This window comes from Lissotriton helveticus, chromosome 1_1 (genome assembly GCF_964261635.1).
Source record: "Lissotriton helveticus chromosome 1_1, aLisHel1.1, whole genome shotgun sequence".
NCBI lineage: Eukaryota > Metazoa > Chordata > Amphibia > Caudata > Salamandridae > Lissotriton > Lissotriton helveticus.
The window spans coordinates 1,654,709,291-1,654,736,142 of NC_136057.1; the positions used below are offsets into that span (position 1 = coordinate 1,654,709,291).

General features: G+C 42.9%; 1 protein-coding gene across 1 annotated transcript; it reads right to left on the reverse strand.

Annotated features, from left to right (window-relative positions):
- Positions 1–1,109: 1,109 nt before the first annotated feature.
- Positions 1,110–26,844, reverse strand: LOC144829833 (chymotrypsin-like elastase family member 1). The gene is made up of 8 exons (XM_078688861.1): positions 26,790–26,844; positions 25,568–25,656; positions 22,943–23,043; positions 18,618–18,743; positions 16,913–17,049; positions 9,074–9,219; positions 2,642–2,791; positions 1,110–1,278 (listed from the first exon to the last, which is right to left on the reverse strand). The coding sequence occupies exons 1-8, from the start codon at positions 26,827–26,829 to the stop codon at positions 1,261–1,263; spliced, it is 807 nt and encodes a 268-aa protein (XP_078544987.1). The 5' UTR covers positions 26,830–26,844; the 3' UTR covers positions 1,110–1,260.
- Positions 26,845–26,852: the final 8 nt, after the last annotated feature.

Consider the following 26,852-nt stretch of genomic DNA (forward strand, 5'->3'; position numbering starts at 1 on the left):
TTAATCGGGAAAACCCACATTTCTGAATGTATGTGTACACTGTATAACTAATATGAAATCAGAAATTAACAGTTAATTTAATTGAAACATACAATGCTGAGTGCTAAAGTAACATAGATTCCACCCTGGCGCTTAAAACATGAATCATGTTTTATGCTTCAGAGTGCTGTACCAACCTTTACTGCAGTTCAATGGAGCAAGTAAATCTTTTAAGAGATTTCTGCCCCCCTCTGAAAGGCAGAACGTTTGCAGCCTCCTGATCTGTGAAATGCTGACCAGCAGCTTTGATCAGCTGCTTCATCTTAGACTAACGTGCTGGCCCCAGTGCAATGATGGGTTTGCACCTGAAATGGGAACAGCGCATTTAATGTGATACGACGCACTGTCGTGCTCTGCAGCCGAGACATGCACCCCATCGTAGAGTCAGAGAGTGCACTCTATCCATAATTCAGCCCCATGGACAGTGCTTAATTTGAGCTGGTGGTTTCTGGTACTCAGCACCGACGCTTGATCATCAACACCGCCGCTTTTCATGAGAACCAGTTAAGGTTATGGTAGGTACGGGGAGATTAAGCGATTTGCCCAGAATCACAAGATGCTGAGCACCGAGACTCGACCTTGGTTCCCCAGCTCTGAAGTCAGCAGTTCTGGCCATTACGCTACATCATCTCCCCATTTTCATGGTTAGTAGTTGGTTCTGTTTTAGGTGGCGCTAATAGGAAAAGTGGGCTAGTACAAGCTGCCTCCTGTGGAGATCCTCGGCACTTATGTTTTTTTTACAAATCTACCTAGTGGACTATCAGCAGACTGATGAAGTGTATTTCTGGAGTGGAAGAGAAATGAGACACAATATAAACAGACTACATTATTCTTATTTGGTATTCTACCAGAAGTTTTATGGTCATACCGTTTTGTAAGTATCCCAATTTTAGTTTCCGTATCGATCCGGTAAGCCAATGTATGTCGGTATTGGAAGAAAATTAGATACCTTTTGAGTTTGACTATACTTAAAAGGTATCTAATCTTCTTAGTTGTTTTGTTGGCTTACTGCATAGTGACTCATTAATAGCACCAAGAGCAGCTGGACAAGGAATGAGAGAAGACATTCATCTGAGTTTGTCACTTTATTATAATTATTACTGAGTGCTACATATATATATCGCTCCCTAGTACACAGAGATACAAACATGTTGGAACATCTGATCAGCCAGACTCAAGTATCCAGAAGAGTCACCCAAAAGTCTCAGACTTTGATTGCCTTTAGTTCGTTCTCATGACCTAAAAGAAAAGAAAGGCATTTATCAGCAAATTATACTTGTGTCATACATAGATGCAAGCAGGGCCGGCTTTAGGGCAGTGCGTCAGGTTCGGCCGCACTGGGCGCTGACCTGTGGAAGAGCGCTGACCTCAGGGTGGGACAAAAGGGGGTGGTGATGGTCGGAGCATCTGAACCAATCAAACACTCACATCCAGTCAATAGATCTGGGTTTAATCCATCACCGTTCTTTAGCCCACTCTGCCACCCCAGTTCAGACATGGCCATATGCAAATCAGTCTGACCCCGTGCCTCATGGGAACAGTCCAGCCCGAACTGCCAAGCCATGCCTTCCCTGGACCGGAAACAAGCTTCCAAGGACCGGTTTCTGGCACTTTGTTTAGCAATAATTTATGATTGGAGAGATGAGGGGCACTTTTGACCGGCTGCAGTTAGAGAATTCGAGGAGGCGGTCATCGGGTGTAGGGTGCCAAGAATGATTGTCGCACCGGGAGCCACTAGCGCTATAGCCAGCCCTGGATGCAAGGGCAATCATACACTTTGTGCCGAAGCACTCAGTAACTGCCCCAGAGAAGCACGACTGCTCCAATGTTTAGTGACAAGATGGCAGCGTGCTTGCAATCTAACTGCCTACGTACATGCCATTAAGAGCTATTGTGTTTTTAGCTGAACTAATCTAGCCTCACTTCCCTCCTTACACTGTTACACAGCCTGGCTCTGTGCAACACTCTGTACATGCTACCTGAAAAGCTATTAGTATAAGTACAACCATATTAAATGGCATTTGCCAAAAGAACAGCTCAGATGTTAGGATTCAAAAAATCTCCAAGAATCAGGATCTAATGTCTATCAAGTATAACAACAAAATTAAGGTAATTCAGGTAAGAACTTATTACAAAATTAATTCTAATGTATGATTGTGTGACTCGTGAAACAAAAATTATTCTAGCAGAAGCTGTGGGTCGTATTATTATTGTCATATACTTTGAGTAAAACAATATTTGCCAGCTAATTTTTTTCTCTATGTAATTTCTTTTTTGTTGAAATTAAGAACCCTTTTATATGACGCAGTTTGTTTCTTTCTAACCTATTTTTTTCCCTTGAAGTCATACCATCCAACCTAATGGTTAGCTGTATAAAGGGGAATAAAGGTAATAGAAAGATGTGCCAGTAAATGCATTGGTTTGCCCAGGATTACACAACTTGGTCAAATGCTGCCGCCAGGATTAGAATCAAGATTTTTGGTTTCCTTGTTCCACAGTCCCCAACCTAGCCACTAGCCCTCATCTCCCTTCATTTATGATGAGGACTAATTCTTTGATGCCACAGTGAGATATCAACATGAGTCTTCTGCATCAAACTTACGTTGTCCATCCAAGATATGTAGGCTGACACCCTGGTGAACACAGTTGGCTTGTTCCTTGTGTTGCATCCACTGGTGGACACAAAGCTGGTCACTCCATGGACGTAACTAGCCCCATTGACAACACAGTGAAGAGGTCCACCAGAATCTCCCTAAGAATCAAATACACAGATTGTTATGAACTTCAAGTGGTACAAAATGGTTGAGGCATATTGGGTTCATGGGTTGAAAGATGTCAGCATTTTTGGCAAATTACAGATGCTCGTACAGTCATGCCATGGATTCCCTTTGAGAATGGGGCTAACTTTGGCTCCCTAGGCCTTCTTGAAAAATGCCCCCATGTGTCACGTTTGCTCTATGAGCACAGTGCACTGTCAAATAATTAAGGTTGCGTTTTAGCGCCCACCCTGTTTAGCCTTTATGTAAACAATATCCCTCGTTATCTGGGAGGTTGCAAATCAGATTCGCCGAGGCTGGGAGGCGAAATAATTCCTGCTTTACTTTTTGCAGATGATACCATCTTAATCTCACAATCCCCTAGTGGCCTCCAAAATCTGATGAACTCCTTCCAGTTATATTGTATCAACAGGGGCCTTGAAATAAATTCCAGCAAGACTAAATATATGTCTATTAACCCTCACAGATCTTTCAAAAAGACATTAGTACTAAATTGCCAAAGACTAGAATATGTAAACAGTTTTAACTATTTAGGCATCACACTTGACACGAAGCTGACCTGGAAGCCGCAACTGGAAAAAAAATAGAATAATCTTGCTCCGAAATTGTACTCCTATTATAAAAAAACATGGGGGGAGTTTTTCTAAGGCTGTATCCCCCGCCATTGAGGTTTTTAAGTTCAAGGCTCAGTCAGCCACCTTAAATGGAGCAGAAATATGGGGCCCCCATTGTAAACGAAATTTCGAAATCTGTGAAAATATTTTTTTCAGAAAACTATTGTCTCTTCCTATTAGGACCTCATTGATCCCAGTGTTAATGGATTTGGATTTAAAACGAACGGATAATTATGCTATATCACGCCCCCTCTTATTCTGGGTAAGAATTTGGTCGACAGTGGAACTTTTACATTACAAAAAGGGTTTACAGGAGATAATGAACAATGGACCGGTTAAGGCTATACCGTGGTTCCAACATGTGTGAACCTGGCTAGGGAAAATAGGGCTATCACATTATTGGGAGAAGCCCTCAGATTTGACCACGGCATGTAGAAAGGTGGTAAAAACATCTTTTTGGGCCTGTGTTGATAGTAAATTGCTCCATGGTTCTAGTCTGGGTTCTTTAACAACATAATTTCTCATGTTCAAAGACATAGCCCAGTTTGAACCACTCTTAGATGAAGTGAGTCCCCAAATCACCAAATCCTTGTACCTGAAATTTAGATACGGGGTCTTACAAACAAACCACAATAAATCCAAGTGGGCCAGTAATCGTGAGGATAAGGATTATGATAATTGCACGTTTTGCACAAAGGTGACCAAGGCCAAGGAAGATGATGTACACATACTTTTTTTCTGACTTTTATACGATACTCCAAGGAGAAAATGGATTAAACCTCTTTGTAACAATTTAAATATTAGGCATTATAGAGAGGCGGAGCATATAATGCAGACGAATACCACTCAAATGGTGGTTTTTTGTGTAAGTAGATTCTTGTTCAATGTGATGATCATCAGAGCCAAAATTGGCCTGAAGTTGTAGCAGTGCAAGAACGTAGCTCCAGTAACTTCTGATGTCATGTGAGCCATAATGGTTCGCAGCAATAATAGTGCTTCTTGTAGTTTTTAAAATCGTGGACATGTTCTATCGTTGTATTTTAAAAATATTGAACCCAGTGATGAATTCTCTCCATTCATGAAAAACGGAAATTTGGTGGAGCTAATAGATATTAAATTGTTGATAGTCTGTAAATAGGATGTGGGCGATTGTAGGTTTTTTCTTAGGTTTTATTCTGTCTATTTTTAATGTTGTAAAATATTTTATATATATTTATTATATTTATTCAGAAAATTATTTTAATTGTATATTTAGGACGGATCATGAATTATGCTCTCAATACCCAATCCATGTGTTAAAATCAACTGCTGATTAAGTGTACAATGGGAATGTGTTTCTTCCTTTTTTTAATGTGCTTTTATGACCTAAAAGGCCGAAATAAAGTTTAATTAATTTAATTAATTAAATTACTATTTGTAATTTGCACATATTACCCCAGCAATGATCAAACGAAACCATACCATCAATGAATGTGTACTGGAATTCTTTTTTGAAACCAAACAAGGAAAAACAGAGTTTGATTACTTGGAGCAAACTCATAATGGGCATCATGGCATACATTTTTATCTGTGTATTTTTCAATAAGCAAATTTGTGCATCAACAGAAGTACATATCTGTGTATGTTTTTTTTAACATGACAAGTCTTCAAATAGATCTTTAATTTAATTTGGCCATAAAATACCACATATTGTTTTTTCTCATTTTCCTACTGACATTCAGATAATAGACTTGCGCAGGCCATCGCGATCCTGTAGCCGTTAGACTACACACAGGTGAGTTAGGCATTCTTGGATTATACCCCATGTTCCACAGCAACCCTATGAGAACCATGCTGTGTAGAATAAGTAATACTTTTCATTTGCCACATTGTCTGGGTATTGCCGGAAACAATGCTCACCAATAAAAGTTGTACTGGTATGCTCAAGAACAAACAGTTCAATTATTGGAAACAACCTCAGAATGGGCATGCATCCTAGATTTTGGTCATTTATGTATTAGAACTAAGGACAACAAAATAAATGAGATAAGAAGCACATATTTGTATCTTTTTTCCTATAAATATGTCACTACTTGTTATGTTAATTATATTTCTTAAGCACAGCAGTTACCCGAAGGTGTCCTGGCGCTAGGTACTGGCTTCCGCACATAATGACCTATGCACTGAAAAGGACAGGGTTTTAATCCTCTCCTAAATGTCATTAGCTCATTGGCATTCCTAATATGGAAAGAAAGCTTGTTCCAAGCCCTTGCAGCATGGGTGACAAAACTTCTTCCACCCCAGTTGAATTTTTTAAAGGAGGGTATTAATACACCTTTGGCTCCTGACAATCGAAGAACTCTTCTGGGAAAATAGCGTTTGAAACGCTTTTTCAGGTAATCAGGATCCAAATCCCTGAAGGGCTTTGAAAACAGTACACAGGGATTTAAATTGCATCCGTTGTTTGACTGGAAGCCAGTGCAGCTTTTTATTTTCTTCGCAATAGATGCAAATTTTGGTGTACCATTGAGCAGTCTGGCAGCTGCATTTTACAGGATTTTGAGTTTGTTTAAATGTTGCTTTTGAATATTAAGGTAAAGGCTGTTGCAATAATCCACACGTGAGAGGATGAGAGATGTTATTACTACACGTTGGCTGTCTTCCGGTAGAAATAGCGTTAATTTCTTGATCATTCTAAGGAGGTAGAAGCTAGCGGAGGCAACCACATTTATCTGGTCTCCAAAGGTGAATTTATTGTCAACTATAACCCCCAGATTTTTAGCTTTCCTAGTTGGTCTAGGGAGAGTACCTAGTCATGGGTCCAGAAATTGGCATTATTTCACAAAATAAGGGCTTACGTTTTGCCTGAATTTAACTTCAGGCAGTTCCTGGTCATCCACAACTTGATCACTTTCATGCGGTCATGGAACCTTTTCCCTTTCTCTGACTCCTGGCCAGGTTGCACAGACACCACGATTTGCGTGTCATCCGCATAGGATGTTAACTGGAATACGAAGGATCTAATCAGAACCGCCATGGGTGACACGTAAACATTAAAGAGTGTGGGTCAAAGGGAGGAGCCCTGTGGTTACCCACAAGGTAGGGAAAAGGTTTGGAGCGGGCTTTGTCTAAATCCACCAGTTGAATTCGTTCCATCGGGAAAAATTTGAAAAGCTTCCAAGCATTGCCTTGGATCCCGCAGGCCGACAAACGGTCCATCAGATCTTCGTGGTGAACTGTATCGAAAGCCGCAGAGAAGTCCAACATGATTAATGCTGAATTTCCTCCCTGGTCCAGGGCTTATCTTAATTCTTCTGTGGATTTTATGAGGGCGGACTCTGTACTGTGTCCTTCCCTGAATCCATATTGAGTGGGATCTAAAATATTGTTTGCTTGGAGGAACGCACTGAGTTGGGTGTTCATAGTTTTTTCAACCCGTTTTTCCGGCAGGGGGAGGCGTGAAATTGGTCGGTAATAGTTAGGGTCCTTGGGATTAAGGTTTTGTTTTTTAAACAAAGGAAGAATAGATGCTGTCTTCCTTATTTTGGGAAAGTGCCCAGACTCAAACATGGCATTAAATAAAGGGGTGAGTGCAATGCTGATGGGTTCTGGAACTTGTTTAATTACGGAGACTGAGCATGGATCATAGGGGGATACAGACCTGATGGGAGCCACAAGATTTATAGTATCTCGCTTCTCCAGTGTGGAGAAATTGTCCATAGTAGGCTGTGGGTCAGTTATAGTTTTGCCCATCTTGAATGACTCATTCCTTCCGTCTGTTGGGGAGAGTATAAAGGACAAGAAAATAGCTTCGACATTCTGTAGGAAGAAGGCGGCTATTTCCTCACATAGTTCCGGTCTACTCTGAATTTAGGAGGGCCCGGGCGGCCAGTTTGGTTACCGTCCTAAAAAGTTCTTTAGTTGAGGATTTAGCCACTGTGATTTGATCTGTGAAGAAGGCCCTTTTGTGTTGAATAATAGCCTTTTATAATGAGTGAGACTCTGTAAATTTCTTTTTCTGCCTCATTGTAAGCTCTTTTCAAATTGCATTCTAAATGCTTACAGGCAACCTAGTGTTTCCTGAGTTCTTCGGAATACCAGGGAGCTGAAGGTTGTGAACGTTTGAAAATCCATGTGTTCAGCGGGGCTAATTTATCACTGGCTGTCTCTATCCATTCTACATAGCAGGTTGTGGATTCTTCCACTCTAATGGGAAGGGAACATGCCGTTGCCATAAGAAAATCTTCTAGCTCTGTGCTCTTAATTTTGTTCCAGGCTCTTGTATCAATCTGCTTCTTGGGTGCTCCTTCGCTGTAATACGGATTGGGGGGGGGCAGCTCAAATGGAATAGCAACATGATTTGTCCAGGCGAGTGGCAGCAACCCTGTACATGTTAATTGAGGATGGTTGGAGAAAATTCCATCCAAGGTGTGCCCTGCGACATGAGTGAGACCTTCTACATGTTGCCTTAATTCTCCACTATTCATCCCCTCGATAAGAGTAGTTGTATCTGGGTCAGTGAATGCTTCCAAGAGGAAGTTAAAATTACCTAGAATTGCGAGTGAATCGGAGCAGAGCCCATTCTCTAACAAGGTTTCAACCGATGTTAGGAACAAATTTGTTGGACCTGGTGGTCTGTACAGAAGGATACCTTTAAAAGAGTTGTGATGAAGGGTGTAAAAGATAAAAGAAAGGGCTTCACAAACCACATTAGATGCTGTCAGGAATGCTGTGTGTAAAGATTGCTGATATATAACTGTCAGTTCTCCCCTCTCCTAAGAGGTCTGTCTTGTGTGTGAGAGAAAAACCCAGGTGGAGTGGCTTTAAGAAGATCAGGCCCGAGGCCTTATCTGTCCAGGACTCGGTGATAAACGCCAGTTTTATATTGTGATTATCTAAGAGTAATGCACACTCTGAGCTATGTTTGACCAAAGATCTGGCATTTAATAATATACATCGCAGTGGGTTAATTTCAGGCTGTTTAGAGATTGCCCCTTCTTTAGACTTAAAGGGCAAGGTTGTGTGGTAGAGGATTTGAGGGAGAGTTTGATTGCAATTTGGGCATGTGAATAAAGATTCACATGCCCAAAATTACTTAGTATAAATGTTGATATTTGTCAGACTGTAACTAGCAGGTATTGTTGTGACCCAACTTGGTGGTGCTCATTTTGTCAGTCTTCGAAAAATAACAGGCTCAGATAGCACTGCATGATTCAACCCTGTGATTTTTAGATTACACGCACTTAGGTTTCCAGGACGGGGACTAAAATAAATAAGTCCATAGACTGCAGTTGGTCATAGACAGAAGACGATTGCTAGTGTAATAAATATTTCAACACAGCAATATCTAATTTATATTTATAGCTTTGTAAATGTCATAACTGGAGTTCTGGTCGAGAAAGGGAATGCCATTAAATAATTGAAAGAAAAAATCCTACAAATTCTATGTGGTATTGGATATGTAGAACTCTAGAAGATCAAAGCCTAAGTAAGATCAACACCTTGCTGTTAGCTGATCGAAACATGTCAATAGTATTTAGGAAGACTATAACAATGGAACACGTGATATCTTGGATGAGGTGTGGTGTCTGCTTGCCAGATGCCTTTTTTCAGAAGACTTTTAGCACACACAACCCATGGTATGTTGATATATTCAGTACTTACTTGACATCCAGAGCGCACACCATCTCCTCCAGCACACACCATGGTGCTCTTGACTGAGGAGCCCCAGTAGGAAGAAGAGGTACAGGTCCTGTGATCCACGACTGGAAGGGGCGCCTGCTGAAGGGTGGAAGACACCTGGCCATTGCCTGCAAGAGAAGCAACAAATACTTTGCCTGTGTCTCTTTATTTATTCAGAGCAAGACTTTCATTACTCAGGATTTGTAGCATTTTAGAAGTTGACTGCAGAGCTCTCAGTACTCTCCCTTTGAGACAGGCAAGTGTGATTTGAATATATTTCAGGGCATTTCTATATCTCCTTTCCCCTGCCACAATAACAGAGGAGGCAGATACATATGGCCCCATAAAGGCTATTGCCTGTTTGTCAGTGATAATCCCTCGGCTGTACTAATACAAATGTAAGAGAATGCTAAGATATTACATGTGGCATAACCTCAATGACATGGCAGTGCATTGCGAGGGTTTTGATTTTTTATATTTACTAATCATAAAATATGACAAAAACATTCATCATATGTACAGAAGCACAGGAGAAACTAATGGAAAGCTGAATTAAGCAGTGCATTTCAGGTTCAGATCTGATAACAGTTGTATTTGATCATTATTGTCAGCGACACCTGGCATCTACTGGGGGAGGGAGGCCGGGCGTGCGCAAGCTTTAAATAATATATATTCAAACTTACCTGAACTCGGAGACGTCCTCGCTCCGAATCTCTTCTTTCAATACAGGAACCGGAAACAGCAACTTCCTCGGCCAATCCCAGGGCTGCTCAGACCAGAATGAGAGCAGCTCTAAGATTGGTGAGAGAGGCCTCACTCGGCACTCCACAGCGCTCTGGAGGCTTTGTCTTTCTCTAACCTAGCTAAGACAGTTGGGTTAGAGATGTTTAAAGTGTGCATGTGTGGCTGCCCGTCTCAAGACGGTCGGCCAAAAAGACATGCGCACTTTAACCCCTTTCCATGCTCATGACGAGCTCAGCTCGTCATGCAGCGCAGTGCTCGTGTGCTTATGACGAGCTGAGCTTGTCATGACCACACCCGTTTTTATTGCTGTCCAGCACAGGAGAAGAATAGCATCAGCAGCGATGGTGTTAAACAGTGCCATACCAGTCCACCCTCCTGCTGAGTGACATGCCTCTGTCTCTTAGCAGCGTCCCCGACCCCATCCTGACTCTCGGCTTGTCTCGGGACGGAGGATGAAAAATAAAATGGTAATTAATTACCATTTTATTTTTCATCTTTGGGGGGAGTTTTGAGTGGGGCGACACTCCTGCTACTGTTGTCAGAGTGATACCATGGGATCTAGTGTCCAATTACTTAATCAAAGGCAAAGAAATATGGTTGCTTATTGCCCTTACTTCCTTCTTCCTTGTTTACATGCTGGTTACAAATTTTTCTACTAAGTCAATCTACGTTTTCTTCCTGTTCTTTACATGAATAGAAAGAGAGAATATGTTATTTTTTTTAGAATTTCCGGAAAAAAGTCAAATGTTTATATTGTGTCTTCAATGTGATAAATTTTAACATTAGTGAGGAATTTAGACAGTGGGCTCTATTTCACGAGCAAACTGGGGTTTTCCATGCTTTAGACATGGCATTAGTGGGCAAATGGAACAGTTTAACTACTCCTCATGTCTTGCCAGATTAAGGCTTGTTAACTTGGGAAGTGGGGGAATGGGCCATTTTCCCTTAATAATGAAAATCAAAAATTTAAATGAGGTCCCGGGCCTTTTTTCGACCAAATGGATGTTGTCTGTGGTTCCGGGTCTGTCTGGCCTGATTGGATCTGAGCATGCATCCCATATTTGGTAAAATGCTTTTATGCAAAAACCACAGTAGGGGCGATTGGAAGAGGATATTTACTGCTTGTGGACCAAAGAAGTGCATTTCTGTGAGGGATTGGTGTTTAGGGAATCTGCTTCCACATCCATGGAAAGATAGAACAAGGGTTGGATCCTTGATATGGGGCATGTACTGATGCACTGTATCACATGTCGAGAAGCCCAATGCTAGACCTTTTGCTGGCTTCTTAAATCACAGCAACTGTTTAGTCATTCTGAGTAGGGTTGCACCATTCTGATTTTAATCGAATGGCCTGAATACAAGGGCAGCTAATACAACTGGCTGAAACACAAATTTTAGCTGATAAGACTGACTGACTTTTGACCAATCAGACATTTATGGACCAGCTTTGCAGTCTAGGAATGCCGTGATACATGCAGTGGAGACACCAATTTTCAATAAGGAAGAAATCAAGTACAAAAGTAATTGGATTTCCATCCTACAACAGAATGTTGGAACTCACGATTTCTAACTGGTGCAGAAACAGAATATTGAGTACAAAATATCGAGTTGCACAAATATCGCGTCATTAATATTGTGGGTCAAAAATATTGACAGCAAGAATATCGTGCTCAAGAAGATCGTCTTAAGGTAAGTAATATAGATTTTTTTAAATATCGAAGTGTTTAATATCGTTTGAAAAAATATAGTTGTTAAAAATATCGTTTTTTATTATTATGTATACTAGTATATATTTTAAATGTATGTGATGTATATTTTTTTGCATAAGAATTATTTGTACTTTTAATGTGTTACATTTTTAGTAGTTATAAAAAAATGAAGTTGAATTAAGAGTTTTTAGTTGAATTTATACGTGCTTTTTCTCTGTTACACAATTTATTTACCACTATGGCAGAGACAAAGTTTATATGCACGCAGTGAATCTGTAAACCAGTATGAGGAAATATTGTGTTTAAACACGAAACGTGCATTGCGCTGCAAAAGAAACTCGGAGTCTGTTTACACTGTTTATTAAATGTCACATGTTTGTTTATTTGATGCAAAACAAAACACTCTCACCACTCGTGAACAAGAGAACTTGTGTTCTCGAAACGCGTTGAGTGAGTATTTGCCAAAAAAAATCAGTTCTAAGCAATTGGGTGCCGTGGATTGTCGTCTTTGGGAAGGTGATGACAGATGGTGGATTTATTGGGTTTCGCTAACCCGCCACAGCCCGCCGTCGCATGAGGCTTGGGTTGAAGCGAAAACATGTGCTGGAACAATATAGTTGGAATTGTAATTTGTACTCTTCCACTATCCAACACTTTCCCTACTGTTGCACTCACTGGAGTGGGAATACATTTTTTACCCCTCTGCTATCCAACACTTATCCTACTGTTGTATTCAGTGGAGTGGGAATACAATGTTTTAACCCTCCGCTATCCAACATTTTCCATACTGTTGTACACTTTGGAGTGGGAATAGTCAAATGTACCCCTCCGCTATCCAACACTTTCCCTACTGTTGCACTCACTGGAGTTGGAATAGTAATTTTTACCCCTCCGCTATTCAGCACTTTCCCTACTGTTGCACTCACTGGAGTGGGAATAGTAATTTTTACCCCTCTGCTATCCGACACTTTCCCTACTATTGCCCTCACTGGAGTGGGAATACATTTTTTTATCCCTCCGTTATCCAACACTTATCCTACTATTGCGTTCAGTGGAGTGGCAATTCAAATTTTTACCCCTCCGCTATCCAACAATTTCCCTAGTGTTACACTCTTGGAGTGGGAATTGTAATTTTTGCCCCTCCGCTATTCAACACTTTCCCTACTGTTGCTCTCACTGGAGTGGGAATAGTAAATATTACCCCTCTGCTCTCCAACACTTTCCCTACTGTTGCACTCACTGGAGTTGGAATAGTAATTTCTACCCCTCCGCTAACAAGCACTTTCCCTACTGTTGCACTTACTGGAGAGAGACTAGTAATTTTTACCTCTCCGCTATCCAACACTTATCCTGCTGTTGCACTCAGTAGAGTGGGTATAGTAATTTGTACCCCTCCGCTAACCAACACTTCCCCTACTGTTGCACTCACTGGAGTGGAAACAGTGATTTTTTTACCCTCCGCTATCCAACATTTTCCATAATGTTGTACTCTTTGGAGTGGGACTAGTCAAATGTACCCCTCCGCTATCCAACACTTTCCCTACTGTTGCACCCACTGGAGAGGGAAAAGTAATGTTTACCTCTCTGCTATCCAACACTTATCCTACTGTTGCACTCAGTGGAGAGGGAATAGTAATTTTTACCCCTCCACTACCCAACACTTTCCTTACTGTTGCTCTTACTGGAGTGGGAATAGAAATGTTTGCCCCTTCGCTATCCAACACTCTCCCCATTGTTGCTCTCACTGGAGTGGGAATAGTAATTTTTACTCCTCAACTATCCAACACTTTCCCTACTGTGGTACTGTTTGGAGTGGGAATAGTAATTGTTACCCCTCTGCTATCCTACACTTTCCCTACTGTTACACTCACTGGAGATGGAATAGTAAATTTTATTATTTTGCTATCCAAGACTTTTCCTACTTTTGGACTGATAGTATTGGGCAATTTAAGTTCAAATATTTTCTTATAGTTTAATGTTTTATTTTATTCTAGAATTTTGTTTTTAGATATTTTAAATTATTTATATATATATATAATTTATTTTTATATAATTTCAAAGTTTTAAAATAAATTGAAGATAATAGTTCTTTAATTATTTTAAAGTAAATATATATATGTGTAAATTATATTTGTGTGCTTATCTTTTTAATTATGTTTATTTGTAATATTTTGTAAAAATATATATTACTTTTGATTGCTGTTAAAATTAATATTAATATTATATATATATATATATATATCATTTGGAGTCCTTCCTCACGGAAAGAAATTGAGGCGCACACACAACAGGTCAGGAAACATCCTTTTATTTCACCAATTTCAACCGCTCCAAAGTTCTAGTCCTGATGCATTTCGGCCGCATCGGCCTTCTTCTGAGGGAGGAGGGAGGGCGGGCTTCTGACATCTGATGGCCTTCCGAGCGCACGAGGGCTCCGCTAGTGCTCACTTTGATAATTACCCTCAGGTGGGTGCCCAGTGCGGGCTAACATAAAGAGCATGCTGGTCCTTGTAGTGCGATCTTTGGCCTTTTAATTTTTCTTCTTCAATGAGTGATGTCGTATTTATGCTTATTAAATTGCGGTGTTGCCTGTGTCCCCTGGAATTCTGTTTTCAAGTCTTCTGGGGCCCAACCCAAGGTCCGGTCCCTGGTGGCTGCCGCTGCTCACTTTGGCTTTCACCGTCAACAACTTGGTCCCGTTTGGAGCAGAATCCGGCGCGCTTTGCTGGGGGTGCGCTTCTCTCGGCCAGGACCCAGGCCGTGTTTGTATCATTCGGAGTCCTTCCTCACGGAAAGAAATTGAGGCGCACACACAACAGGTCAGGAAACATCCTTTTATTTCACCAATTTCAACCGCTCCAAAGTTCTAGTCCTGATGCATTTCGGCCGCATCGGCCTTCTTCTGAGGGAGGAGGGAGGGCGGGCTTCTGACATCTGATGGCCTTCCGAGCGCACGAGGGCTCCGCTAGTGCTCACTTTGATAATTACCCTCAGGTGGGTGCCCAGTGCGGGCTAACATAAAGAGCATGCTGGTCCTTGTAGTGCGATCTTTGGCCTTTTAATTTTTCTTCTTCAATGAGTGATGTCGTATTTATGCTTATTGAATTGCGGTGTTGCCTGTGTCCCCTGGAATTCTGTTTTCGAGTCTTCTGGGGCCCAATCCAAGGTCCGGTCCCTGGTGGCTGCCGCTGCTCACTTTGGCTTTCACCGTCAACAACTTGGTCCCGTTTGGAGCAGAATCCGGCGCGCTTTGCTGGGGGTGCGCTCCTCTCGGCCAGGACCCAGGCCGTGTTTGTATCATTCGGAGTCCTTCCTCACGGAAAGAAATTGAGGCGCACACACAACAGGTCAGGAAACATCCTTTTATTTCACCAATTTCAACCGCTCCAAAGTTCTAGTCCTGATGCATTTTGGCCGCATCGGCCTTCTTCTGAGGGAGGAGGGAGGGCGGGCTTCTGACATCTGATGGCCTTCCGAGCGCACGAGGGCTCCGCTAGTGCTCACTTTGATAATTACCCTCAGGTGGGTGCCCAGTGCGGGCTAACATAAAGAGCATGCTGGTCCTTGTAGTGCGATCTTTGGCCTTTTAATTTTTCTTCTTCAATGAGTGATGTCGTATTTATGCTTATTGAATTGCGGTGTTGCCTGTGTCCCCTGGAATTCTGTTTTCGAGTCTTCTGGGGCCCAATCCAAGGTCCGGTCCCTGGTGGCTGCCGCTGCTCACTTTGGCTTTCACCGTCAACAACTTGGTCCCGTTTGGAGCAGAATCCGGCGCGCTTTGCTGGGGGTGCGCTCCTCTCGGCCAGGACCCAGGCCGTGTTTGTATCATTCGGAGTCCTTCCTCACGGAAAGAAATTGAGGCGCACACACAACAGGTCAGGAAACATCCTTTTATTTCACCAATTTCAACCGCTCCAAAGTTCTAGTCCTGATGCATTTCGACCGCATCGGCCTTCTTCTGAGGGAGGAGGGAGGGCGGGCTTCTGACATCTGATGGCCTTCCGAGCGCACGAGGGCTCCGCTAGTGCTCACTTTGATAATTACCCTCAGGTGGGTGCCCAGTGCGGGCTAACATAAAGAGCATGCTGGTCCTTGTAGTGTAAATTGAAGATAATAGTTCTTTAATTATTTTAAAGTAAATATATATATGTGTAAATTATATTTGTGTGCTTATCTTTTTAATTATGTTTATTTGTAATATTTTGTAAAAATATATATTACTTTTGATTGCTGTTAAAATTAATATTAATATTATATATATATATATATATATATATATATATATATATATCCACACAAAGGTTGCCCTTAATTAGGAAAGCCAACACAGTTGAAGGTGAGTTCCTTACTTCATTGCAGGTCGAGACAAAGCGCATTTACTCCTCCACATTGCGCCAAACGTTTCGGGCCAACATGCCCTTGCTCACTGGCTTTGAACACAGCCGCTGCAGATGAGCCAAACTATACACCTCATGTATATATATATATATATATATTTACATCAATATTTTTACATCGATATTTTTGATTCAATATTTTTTTACTTACCTGTTTAGGTATGGAAGTCAATATTTTTGTAGTCTATATTTTTTTCATCAATATTCTATCAGTGAACCTTTCTAACTAATTCAGATTTTTGCTGGAAATACTTGCCCAGCTTAGGTACCCAGAATTAAGTTACTAAGGCCCAGATTTGCTAACATTTTGTGCTCGCTTTGCATTATAAAAACGACACAAACCTGGTACAAAGTGTTTTGGTGGGATTTACTTTCAAACGCGAATTATGAGTTGCATTGGAAGGTTGGCTAAAGTAAAGCTCTATGTGCTAATTTGTGCAACTTTGGGTCAGGGGGGAGTGCTTGGGTGTTCCCATGCAACTACCATGGGTTTTGACACACAACTGTATCTATAAACATTTGTATGCAGGGATTTGCACCAAAAATGCTTACCAGTTGATCAACTTTGAATAGTCTCTAGATTTGTTCCAAGTCTGAATGTGTGCTGCACTGTACAAGTACAGCATAAGTGAGGGCGATATTATAGCATAGATTTTTCGCTGGAAGATTCATCTTCCAGTACAAAACTTGTGCTTGACAGAATTCACACTCCTTTGCACAATGGGGCAACGTTGGTGTATTGGTGCATGGCCGCCTAAAGTAAGTTAGTGCTAGGGGAGAGAAAAAACAGCACCATATCTTATTAGATATGGTGCTGTGTTTTTTCACAACCTTTGATGCAACCCAGCACAGCAACTGTGGTTGCTGCGCTGTTTTGCGCCCAAACTTAGTAAATCGGCCAGAGTGTGCTCCCCTAGAGGCTTCATGAGCCTGAGATACTGCTGGATGCACCTGAAGCAAGAAATACTCACTTCTTGTCATGCCCCAGCCGGTGATGGTGCAGGGGTGGTTGTTTGATAGGACCTGTCCATCGGGAGGCAGGCGCCCAAGCTGCACGTAGCTGTTCAGAGCAGCGTTGCTAGACAGTTTCAGAAGCGCAATGTCATACCTGGAAAAGATCACGAGAGTTAGAAACAGAAGGAAATTAAAGGAGGCTGTTCATTGACAGGAAATGTACTATTTGACAGAGAATGCCCGGCCGATAAAGGCCACAAAAAGTCATTATTAAGCAGGAGATACATACTATTCCAGTCAAATTCTCCTTAAATGGGCATCGAATAAAAAGTATCCAAGGATAAGCTATGGTTTTGGGCATGCAGCTATAGACATTAATTTGTGGAAACGTCGGTGGTAGAGTAAAAACAAATAAAAAACCCTTGACCTCATTTACAATCCAATGTTGAACCTTTGCCCAACCATTAGACCTGAGCAGTGTGCTGTGTGCTGCTCAAGGGGTTATAGGAAGGACCTGGAGAGAAAACTTCAGAAAGTTTACTTTCTCTTTCTACTGCTGCTTTGATGGCCCCTTGTTCCAGTAGCAGGAAGGGCAGTGCCCGGGATAGCAGAGGAAAATGTAGGGTGGGAAAAGCTACCCCTGCTAGTTGCAAGTAATGTCCGTCCTTGACACCCCCTGCCCTCTGTGTAGCTCATTAGATACAAACCATGTAGTCATTGAAGGACAAGAAGCTTGATTATCACAGCGAATCAACATGTTTTGATCATTGCTCAGCAGAGCAGCCTCACCTTCTTCAGGGGAAACTTAACACAAGTGTTTCTCACTAATGCTAAGTTGGTAAGGGGTCACTGTAAGAGGGTGACTACGACTAAATCCTGCACCTCTTCGACTTTGCTGAAGAAAAGGAGGTACATTTTCTTCAAGCTCTTAATCTATCTATGATGCTAGCCTATTGATGACGTATAGTGATGTGTGCAGCATGTAGTGCTGAGTGATGGCACCGGAATGGCTGGATTTGGAGTCATTAAAGATACCTCATACGAGTAGGTTCAGTCGTTGAATTGCAATTTAGGTCAGCAGTTCAGTGACGCTCTAATGGTCAAGGAATGGAAAGAGACGCGCTCCTCCATTATGCTAGAGGAGCGTCCGTCCCCCCCTCCCCAATTGTCAGGAAAATAAAAATAAAACAACACTTGTGTTATTTCTCCTTTCCTGACGAGTCTTGGGGGCGGGGCCTGGGGCGGTGACAGCACTGAGGGAAGTGGTAGTGCACTCCCTTCGGTGCGCATGTAGGTTTGGCCGGCCGTTTGAGGCCAGCCAAACCTTTCATGCACAGTGGAGCTCTCTCCACCCCCAGCTGCTTTGCTGGGGCTGGAGAGAGCAGGCACAGACTACCCGCCTGATCTGGGATGCTAAGCGAGAGCGCTCAGGTCAATCCTGACGCTGCTCTCATGCGAGAGAAGCTTCAGGATTGGCCGCAGGGCAGGCTGTGAGCCTGTGCCTGAAAAGAGGAGCACGACATGGGACGAAACCGGCTGAAGGTAAGTTTTTTTATTTATTATTATTTTTTATTTTCTGCCCTCCCTTTGCGACCCCTAAACCCCCCAGCTTCCCACCCACCTGGCCACTTGTCCCAAACACCGGCCACTACTGGTGCCATACTGTGTAAAAAGGATGCTAGTATAGTGTTACATACACTAGTAGATACACGCATGTCTTACCCAGCTGCAATGTTATTGCTGTTCCAGTTGGGGTGCCTAATCACCCTGGAGACTGAGATGTACTGCTCCGTACCTTCGTGCACCTGAATGTTATGGTCACCCAGAACCACGCGGAAGTTCATATTTCTGTAGAGGCAAAAGAAGGCAACAAGAATCATTCCTGCTCATTGGTAGAGAATGGCTAAAAGTTGGGACTCTGCTGTGGGGACTTATGGTTTTTCTGCATGTAGTAGCATTTTTCAATATGGAGCTGCCTGTCTTTTTTTTGGTGCTAGTTGTGGGGTAGCTGTCGAAAGAAGGACGTTGAGGTTTGCCGGTAATTCCCCACTCATTGTAACCCAAATTAATGGAATCCCCAAGTCAAGATTCACTTCAAGTGTGTGGATTTAGGGCCAGATGTACGACCATTCATTTTTGCGAGTCACAAATTGCGCCATATTGCGACCCACAATGTGCAACTCGCAAAAATGGATGTAAAACAATGTCTCAGACACTGTTTGCGATTCCCAATGGGATCGCAAACTGCATGATCCATTAATATTCATGAGGCTGTCGGAATTTGCGACCCCATTGGGAATGGCTCACACTCACAGGGATGGTGGCCTGCTGGGTTCAGCAGACCACCATGTCTGTGGCTGCTTTTTCAAGAAAGTGTTTTTTTTTTAAAAATGCATCCCGTTTTCCTTACAGGAAAACGGGATGCATTTAAAAAAGAAAATGAAACATTTCAGCACTGCCTGCTCTTAAAAAATATTTTCGTACCCATTCACAAAGAGGAAGGGGTCCCCTGGGGACCCCTTCCTGTTTGCGAATGGTTTACCACCCTTTTGAAAAGTGTAGTAAACTGCGAGTATTTTGCGACCGCAAATGCGGTCGCAAAAGAATGGTACATGCCATTTGCACTCGCTATTAGGAAGGGACGCCCTTGGCATGCCCTTTCCTAATAGCGAGTCGCAAATCATATTTTGCGAGTCACTAATAGGTTAGCGACTCGCAAAATATGGTTTGTACATGGGGCTGACCTTTTTTGCGGTCACAAACAGGCTGAATTCCCGTTTGCAACCGCAAAAAAACAGTCGTACATCTCCCCCTTAGATCCTGTTCCTCCTCTGTGTGCAGGTCTGGACCCCTCGCTCACACGAACCGGTGCATACCCCAATGGGCTGGGCCTGGTGATGGGTAAAGTTTTGCATTGTCTGCAGAGCTAGGCGATGTTCATTATTTTGCACTTAATGAAGTTACTAAAATTTGGCCTTTTACAGTTATTAGCATAAAAAGCCTTAATATTGGAAAATGTTCCTTCGAAAGTAGGATTTAAATCTTTGATTTTCACCAAAATCTACTAATAATGCTTCATTTATCTGCCGAATTTTCTGTTCTGCGTGAAGTGTACAGGATGGAATTCCTGCAGCTTAAGAAATGCCATACTGACACCCTGCTGCTGAGGCCGGCAGTTAACCTGCATCTTACCAGTCGTACAACCACAGTCCTCCACTGCCTACCACAGGTATAACTTAGTGTAACTACAAGCACAACTGAGACCTACTGACGTCATTCTTACACAGATATATTTTCTTCACAGTATTGATCTTTTGTTAAGAATATGAATGCCAAGTTCTTCATTATTTTTCTTTGATCTTTGTTAGCTAACCTCGTTTGTACTGTGGTTACTTTTATCTTTAAAGTAAAAGAGATAAAAGAATTTAAAAAAAAGTAATTTCGCCCACGGTCTGGCAAAATAGTTACACTGGGGCAAGGAATATACCTCGGGGTACAAATTGTCCAATCAGCGTTTGTGTACCACTGAACCACACCACATCCCATGCTAAGAGCGTCCATAGAAAGCTGAAATCCCCTTGGTGAAGAGCAAACAATTTGGGGTCAATTATGATGTCGGGCGGATTGCCCCCGCAAGGCTGGCGGTAGCTACCGCCAGCCTTGCGGGGGCAATCCGCCCGACATCCTCACTCGTTTTCCCCCCTGCCATATGAGTATGGCGGGGGGGACCTCGGCGGACGGAAAGATCGTCTGCCGCTTTTCCGCCCTGGTCGACTTGCGGCCGGGGCGGAAAAGGAATAATATGGTGGCGGTGTCTATCAGACACCGCCAGCCATATTACAATGGGCATTTAACAATGCCTTACTGCCACGGACAGGCATGTGGTCTTCACTCTGGGGGCCCCCTGCGGGCCCCCAGAGTGAAGGAGAGGTGGGGGTGAACACAGGGGGGTACCTGTGCCCCCCTACATTTGCATTTACAAAGCGGCAGGCACTGTGCGGTGCCTGCCGCTTTGTAAATGCAAATGCTGAAATGCATTTTTAGCATTGTGGCGGGCGGTGCAGAGAGCACCGCCCGCCACAATGCTAAAAATACAGGATGTGCCCGCCACTGTGGCAGGCACATCCTTATACCCCTCACGGGACCCCCGCCCTTATGGCGGGCGGTCCCAATCCCCAACAGGATTTGTCCGCCCGCCGTCCTAATTACCCCCTTTGTGAGGGTGGAATCGTTGGAATATTTGCCTTCGTCTGCTAGTGGGGGTGTTGCGAAAATGTATCACTACTGCCAGTATTCCCATGTAGTCTTGGTAATGGGACTGAGTAATTTAAAGAGGCCTCTTTTTGTAGCATTTGTTCTTTGCTACTGTGTCCCACATACCAAACAAAGGTTATAATAACAAAGCACTGCTGTTGTTATAACTTTTAGTACATATTGCATTTTATACTTGGCCCAAAAAGTATCTATCACCGATAATCTGTATTGATAGAGAGATGCAAAAGGTTCATATTGATATAGATTACACTTGGAGGGAGTGGCGGAGTGCTAACTCTGAGCTGCTCACGCAAATTATATTTATTATTCATTTGTGAATGTATTTGGCACAGGGACACCTCGAGTGTTATGTTTTCTATTCGCATTAGTTGAAAAAAATCGAATAAGCTTTTAATGTGCCGTAATTTCTGAGCAGTACCACAGAAGATTACGGGGCTTATTTATGAGCCGGTGCATCACTTTTTGTGACCCACCAGCAGGGTAAAAAATGTTGCGTCATATTTACAAAGTGACACATCTAGGTAGATGCGTCACTTTGTAAACCCCTGCGCCACATTATACCTGCGCCAGGTATAATGTATGCAGGGTGGGCGTTCTGACGCAAGTAAGCCTCGTAGAAGTGACGCAGTGAAATCTATGAGATTGCACTGCGTCACTTCTAGGACACAAATGCGTCAATATCTTACGTCTGCCTCACAGCAGGCGTAGAGCAGATGCAGGCACATATGAAATGGGACTTGTCCATTTGAAATGCCCCATTGATGGAGTTACGCCACTTTCGTGACACACTCCAGCAATGCGTCATTTTTGCGCTTACAGATACGTCAGAAATACTGACGCATCTGTAACTCCTTGCGACATGATGCATCATACTGTAAATATGACGCATCCAGCATGTCGCAAGGAGGACACAATGAAAAGTGACACATCGCTGTTTTCACGCAGCGATGCGTCACTTTTCATAAATGAGGCCCTACATATTTAATAAATGTAACAGTAAATAACATGAAAGTCGGAGACTAGAAAATGAACACAACCCTTTCCTGATAAAATGTTTGAATAACATTACCATTATTATGGCAATAATATAGAAATTCTGTATTCACGGATTTCCTCTTTATTTACCAAGCAAGTTAGCTGTCCTTATCTCATCCAATCCACAAATGGATCAGTGAGACGGCTACTCAGTAAGAGGTCTGAGCATGTGAATTGGTTGGAGAAGGGCGAATGTGATTCAGTATAAAACACCACAGTGATGTTTCAAACGGATGTACGTTGTTACAACGCATGCTTTTACTACGCATGCCTTTCCAATGCAGGTTTTTCAACGCAAGTCGTTGCAACGACTTGCGTTGGGGGGTGCTGGATAGTGAATAGTTTAATTTACTATTCCAACTCCAGTCCCCGTGGATAGTAGGGAAGGTGTTGGATAGTAAATTAAACTATTACCTATCCTAGAACGCCCCCCAGCGCAATTCGTTGTAATGACTTGCGTTGAAAAACCTGCGTTGTAAAGGCACTGCGTGGTAAAAGTTGCGTCGTAAAGGATGTTTCCCGTTTCAAACCCTTGGCAGAATTACTTCACCAGGGAGTGGTCTCCTGTAGAAAAGAAACAGATTGATTTCTTGTCTGAATGACCAAACTGTCCACCAGACACCAGAGCTGTGACTGTGAAAGTTTATTCTGACCCACCGTGGTCCGAGGAGCCAACCACAGCTCATGTGGCTGTGGGAACAGATCAGTTTCATTTCTGCCTTGTCTCCATTGGTTACCTGTCCACGCAGTGAGCAGCCGTCATCACCCAGTTGTTCCTGATCAGGGTCCCGCCGCAGGTGTGATACCAGCCGCTACCAGAGCTGTACTGGAGGGAAATCTAGGAGAAAAGACCCAAGCAGATACGTGACATGCAGTAAATAAAGTTACCCAGCCTGTTTGTATACATTTTACGAACCAGTATAATCAGCTCAAATACTCTTTTGTTGAACCTAAATACCTCTCCTCAAGTTCCAGAAAGTGGGTGGTGGGACTTGGCAAATCTTTCTAATGGCAAAGTCACCCATCATAATCACAGAAACGCAGTAGTACAGGAGCAACGGTAGCAAAGTGTCAGCAAGATCGAAATACATCCCTTTACCCACACATTCCACAATAACAGCCACGTTAATAACTGCCCGACATATAAATATATGTTATGTTTTTTTTACTGTTGAAAGTGAAGTCACACTTGCTAACAACGTCGTGTATGGAACCCTGAGATTAGCTCAGCGAATCAGAGTGCTTTGAAATCTGGCACTAACTACTGTGTCCTCCCTCAGTGGGAGTGTAAAGCAGGAACACAGAGCAAGACCGGTACAGTGTGCTTACTTTTTTGCCTTTGTTGAGTGAAATTAGGGGGATGACTGCTAACAGCCTTACCACCCACGTCAGGCTTTAACAGATGTTAATTGCCCTTGTCACATTTATGCAGCCTCGCTTCCACTTAGACCTATAAGGATGGGGTGGGCAATTAACGCGTTAACACCCTCAGCAAAAGACTTCAGCAACACTCAATTAAACTTAATAACCCATTCTTGAGCCATAATGGCAACGCAAATCACTTTTACTTTGTGCTAGTATTCCACCCCCGACCCCTCGGATGAAAGAACTGTGCCCTCGAGTTGTGGACCAAGTGTATAATATGTTATATTTACACCATTTGACAAGCAAGATTCAGTTTAATAATAGACCAGCAGGGCATCAGTCCTAAAAAAAGAAGTGGGGGCGCTAACCTAGTTAGGCACTATGCAAGTGACATCACGGCGCACAACATAATGGCACGACATGACATCACGGCGCACAACATCACACATGGCATCACAGGAATTGACATCATAGAAAGTGGCATCACAAGCCACGACTTGACAAGAAGTGACATCAGATCTTAAGCCCTCACATATATGTTTAGCAGGTCTATCATGTGTACGTTTGAGCACATTGGGAGGATAATAGCACAGTGAGATATGGAATATGATATGCGACTTCTACAACTTGCAATCCCCCAGTTTTATGTAACACATCCTGTACATTCATTTACAAACGTATATCATTCATTGTACATGTAATATGCACGTGTTGATGTAAAGCGCCTTGACACCTTCCATTGGAATGAGTAGGGCTATCCAATAAAAAATAGTGGTACTTAAATTGTTTCAACGCGTACTCATGGGAAGTAAGCTATGTATAAATGCAATCTGCTTCGTGTAAATAATGGGAAAGACCAACACATCTGATATTCTTACAGTGCATGCATACCTCCTAAACAGGGACTGAACAAAGTGAAAGGCTGCTTCTTTTGTATGCGTAAAGCGCTAACAAGCTGTGAGCCTTTGTTCCCCACCCCGCTTCATTTGCATCAGGTGTGAGGCTCTTGACGGCTCCCAGCCAAGAGACTCCAACAAAAGGAGGCCGGATGACCCCTCAAATTCGGCCTTTGTTATGGTCCGAGCAGGAGTCTTAAATAAGAAATGCCCGTCCTTGCCTTCACATTGTTGTTGCTTGTTGCAGATGGAAAGCAGACAACGTGCAGGCGCTGCTGAAAGTGCCTTGGTGTTTGGAAATTACACCAGGACCAGTTCAGCACAGTATTCAGTGGGGCTCAAATCCTTAGCAGGGTGGACGGCGTTCACCCTGTGAAAAAAGTAGTGGACGCCGTCCACCCGCGTGTACCCCCGACTCGTACCCTGTAGACAAGTCTTGTTTTACTCGAAAAAACTACCAAATGCACAGTGGTTCAAGCTGCCCCTTTGCTGCCCCAGGGATATACCAGGCTCACTGTTGAAATACCTGTCCATAGGGGTCCAGGATGAAGTTACTGATAACAATATTTCAGATTCTGCCATGATCTAAACAAAACCATCAGATGATGCAGTACCTAGATGCTGACCAAGGCCTCAGTGGAGACTTCAGAGTTGAAGTGTTTGCTTCTGCTTACAGAGTATCATGTTTTTCCTACGTGGTCTGTGATAGGCTCTCCTGCCCTGGTTTTTTCTTTGCATTCTCATTGTTTGTGGTTTTGCCTTCTCCATTTTCAAATCCAGGAAGGCAAATAAATTACAGAACTGAGTGAGCGGACATGGGTAAACTTGAGGTGATTGTTCTCAAAGCATTAGTAGGCTGAACCCATGCCTGGCACAATGCACCTCCCTAAAACCTAGGCTGTGTGCTCTGGTTCTTTATTCTGCATCTATTGTTAATATTATTTTTTCTCTTTTTGTTAGGTTGGTTTGTTAGGTAATTACCACCTATATGCTTGATAAAAATGGCGGTCTCGCAAACATACTAAAAGCACATCCAAGAAGGAAATGTATCGTAAGACTTGAGAGTTGCACTAGGCATGTCTCGGGTGGTCTAGCACTTACCTGGGTCGGCCAGGAGTTCTTCTTGGCCTCGGTGCCTCCCACGACACGTACAGTGACATTGTCCTCAAAGTCAGCTACAAAACACTGTCCTGTGAAAAGAGAAGAGAAACAGGATGAGTGGGCATTCAAACGTTCTCTAAAGTGGGGGCTCCTACCAAGCCAACAAAGTCACCTCACAGATGTTTCCACGCAAAAGGCTAACCACACTCAAACTCCCAATCACAACCACACACTTTCAGATATTCTGTGACAACATGAGCCGGCCAGCTGAGAAGGTACATTTTGCGGCCACTCTGCCACATAATGGAATATATTTTACCATCTTGTCCTCAGTTGTTCTGTGAACACGTGTTATCTTCTCCCAATGGAGTAAGCCTCAACAAGTTCTGATCTACACCGCCTTCAGCAGGGCCAGTCACACCTGCATCAGGACCAATAGTTTCAAATGGAGCTGAAGGCCACCCGTGGAAAACTCTTCTAGGAACAAGCCTCATGAACATAAATTCACTGGGCCGGTAGGTTTCAAATGGGAAACAACCTTTACAACACAACTTTTACAACGCACTACCATTACAACAAAACTTTAACAACGCAACATCCATTACATCGCATGCCATTACAACGCAACCATTACAACGCATGACACTACAATGCATACCACTACAACGCATGTCATTACAACGCAGTCATTACAACGCATACCATTACAACGCATACCATCACAACGCATAGTACCCTTACACTATCCAACACTTACCCTACTGTTGCACCCTCTGGAGTTAGAATAGTAATTTTTACCCCTACACTATCCAACACTTACCCTACTGTTGCACCCCCTGGAGTTAGAATAGTAATTTTTACCCCTACACTATCCAATACTTACCATACATGCAATGTAATGGTATGCGTTGTAATGGTATGCGTTGTAAAGGTAGTATGCGTGTTAATGGAATGCGTTGTAAAGGTAGTTTTTTAAAATTCGTTGTAATGGCTTGCGTTGTAATGGAATGCGTTGTAATGAATGTTGCGTTGTAAAAAATGCGTTGTAAAGGTATGCGTTGTAAAAGTAATCGTTGTAACGTCATACATCCGTTTGAAATACTGGTGTGCCCTTAGTAAAAAGTGCCCTCCTTGTTTTTAAGCCAGAAATGAGCATGCCCTGGGAAAAGGTCAGGATCAGGGAAGATAAAGCCCAGAAACAGGTTTCAAGGGACGCACTCACCTGACAGGACGAGGGCAGCGAGGGCCAGGAGTCTGAGCATTGTGAATAAGCCTCGTGGAAGTC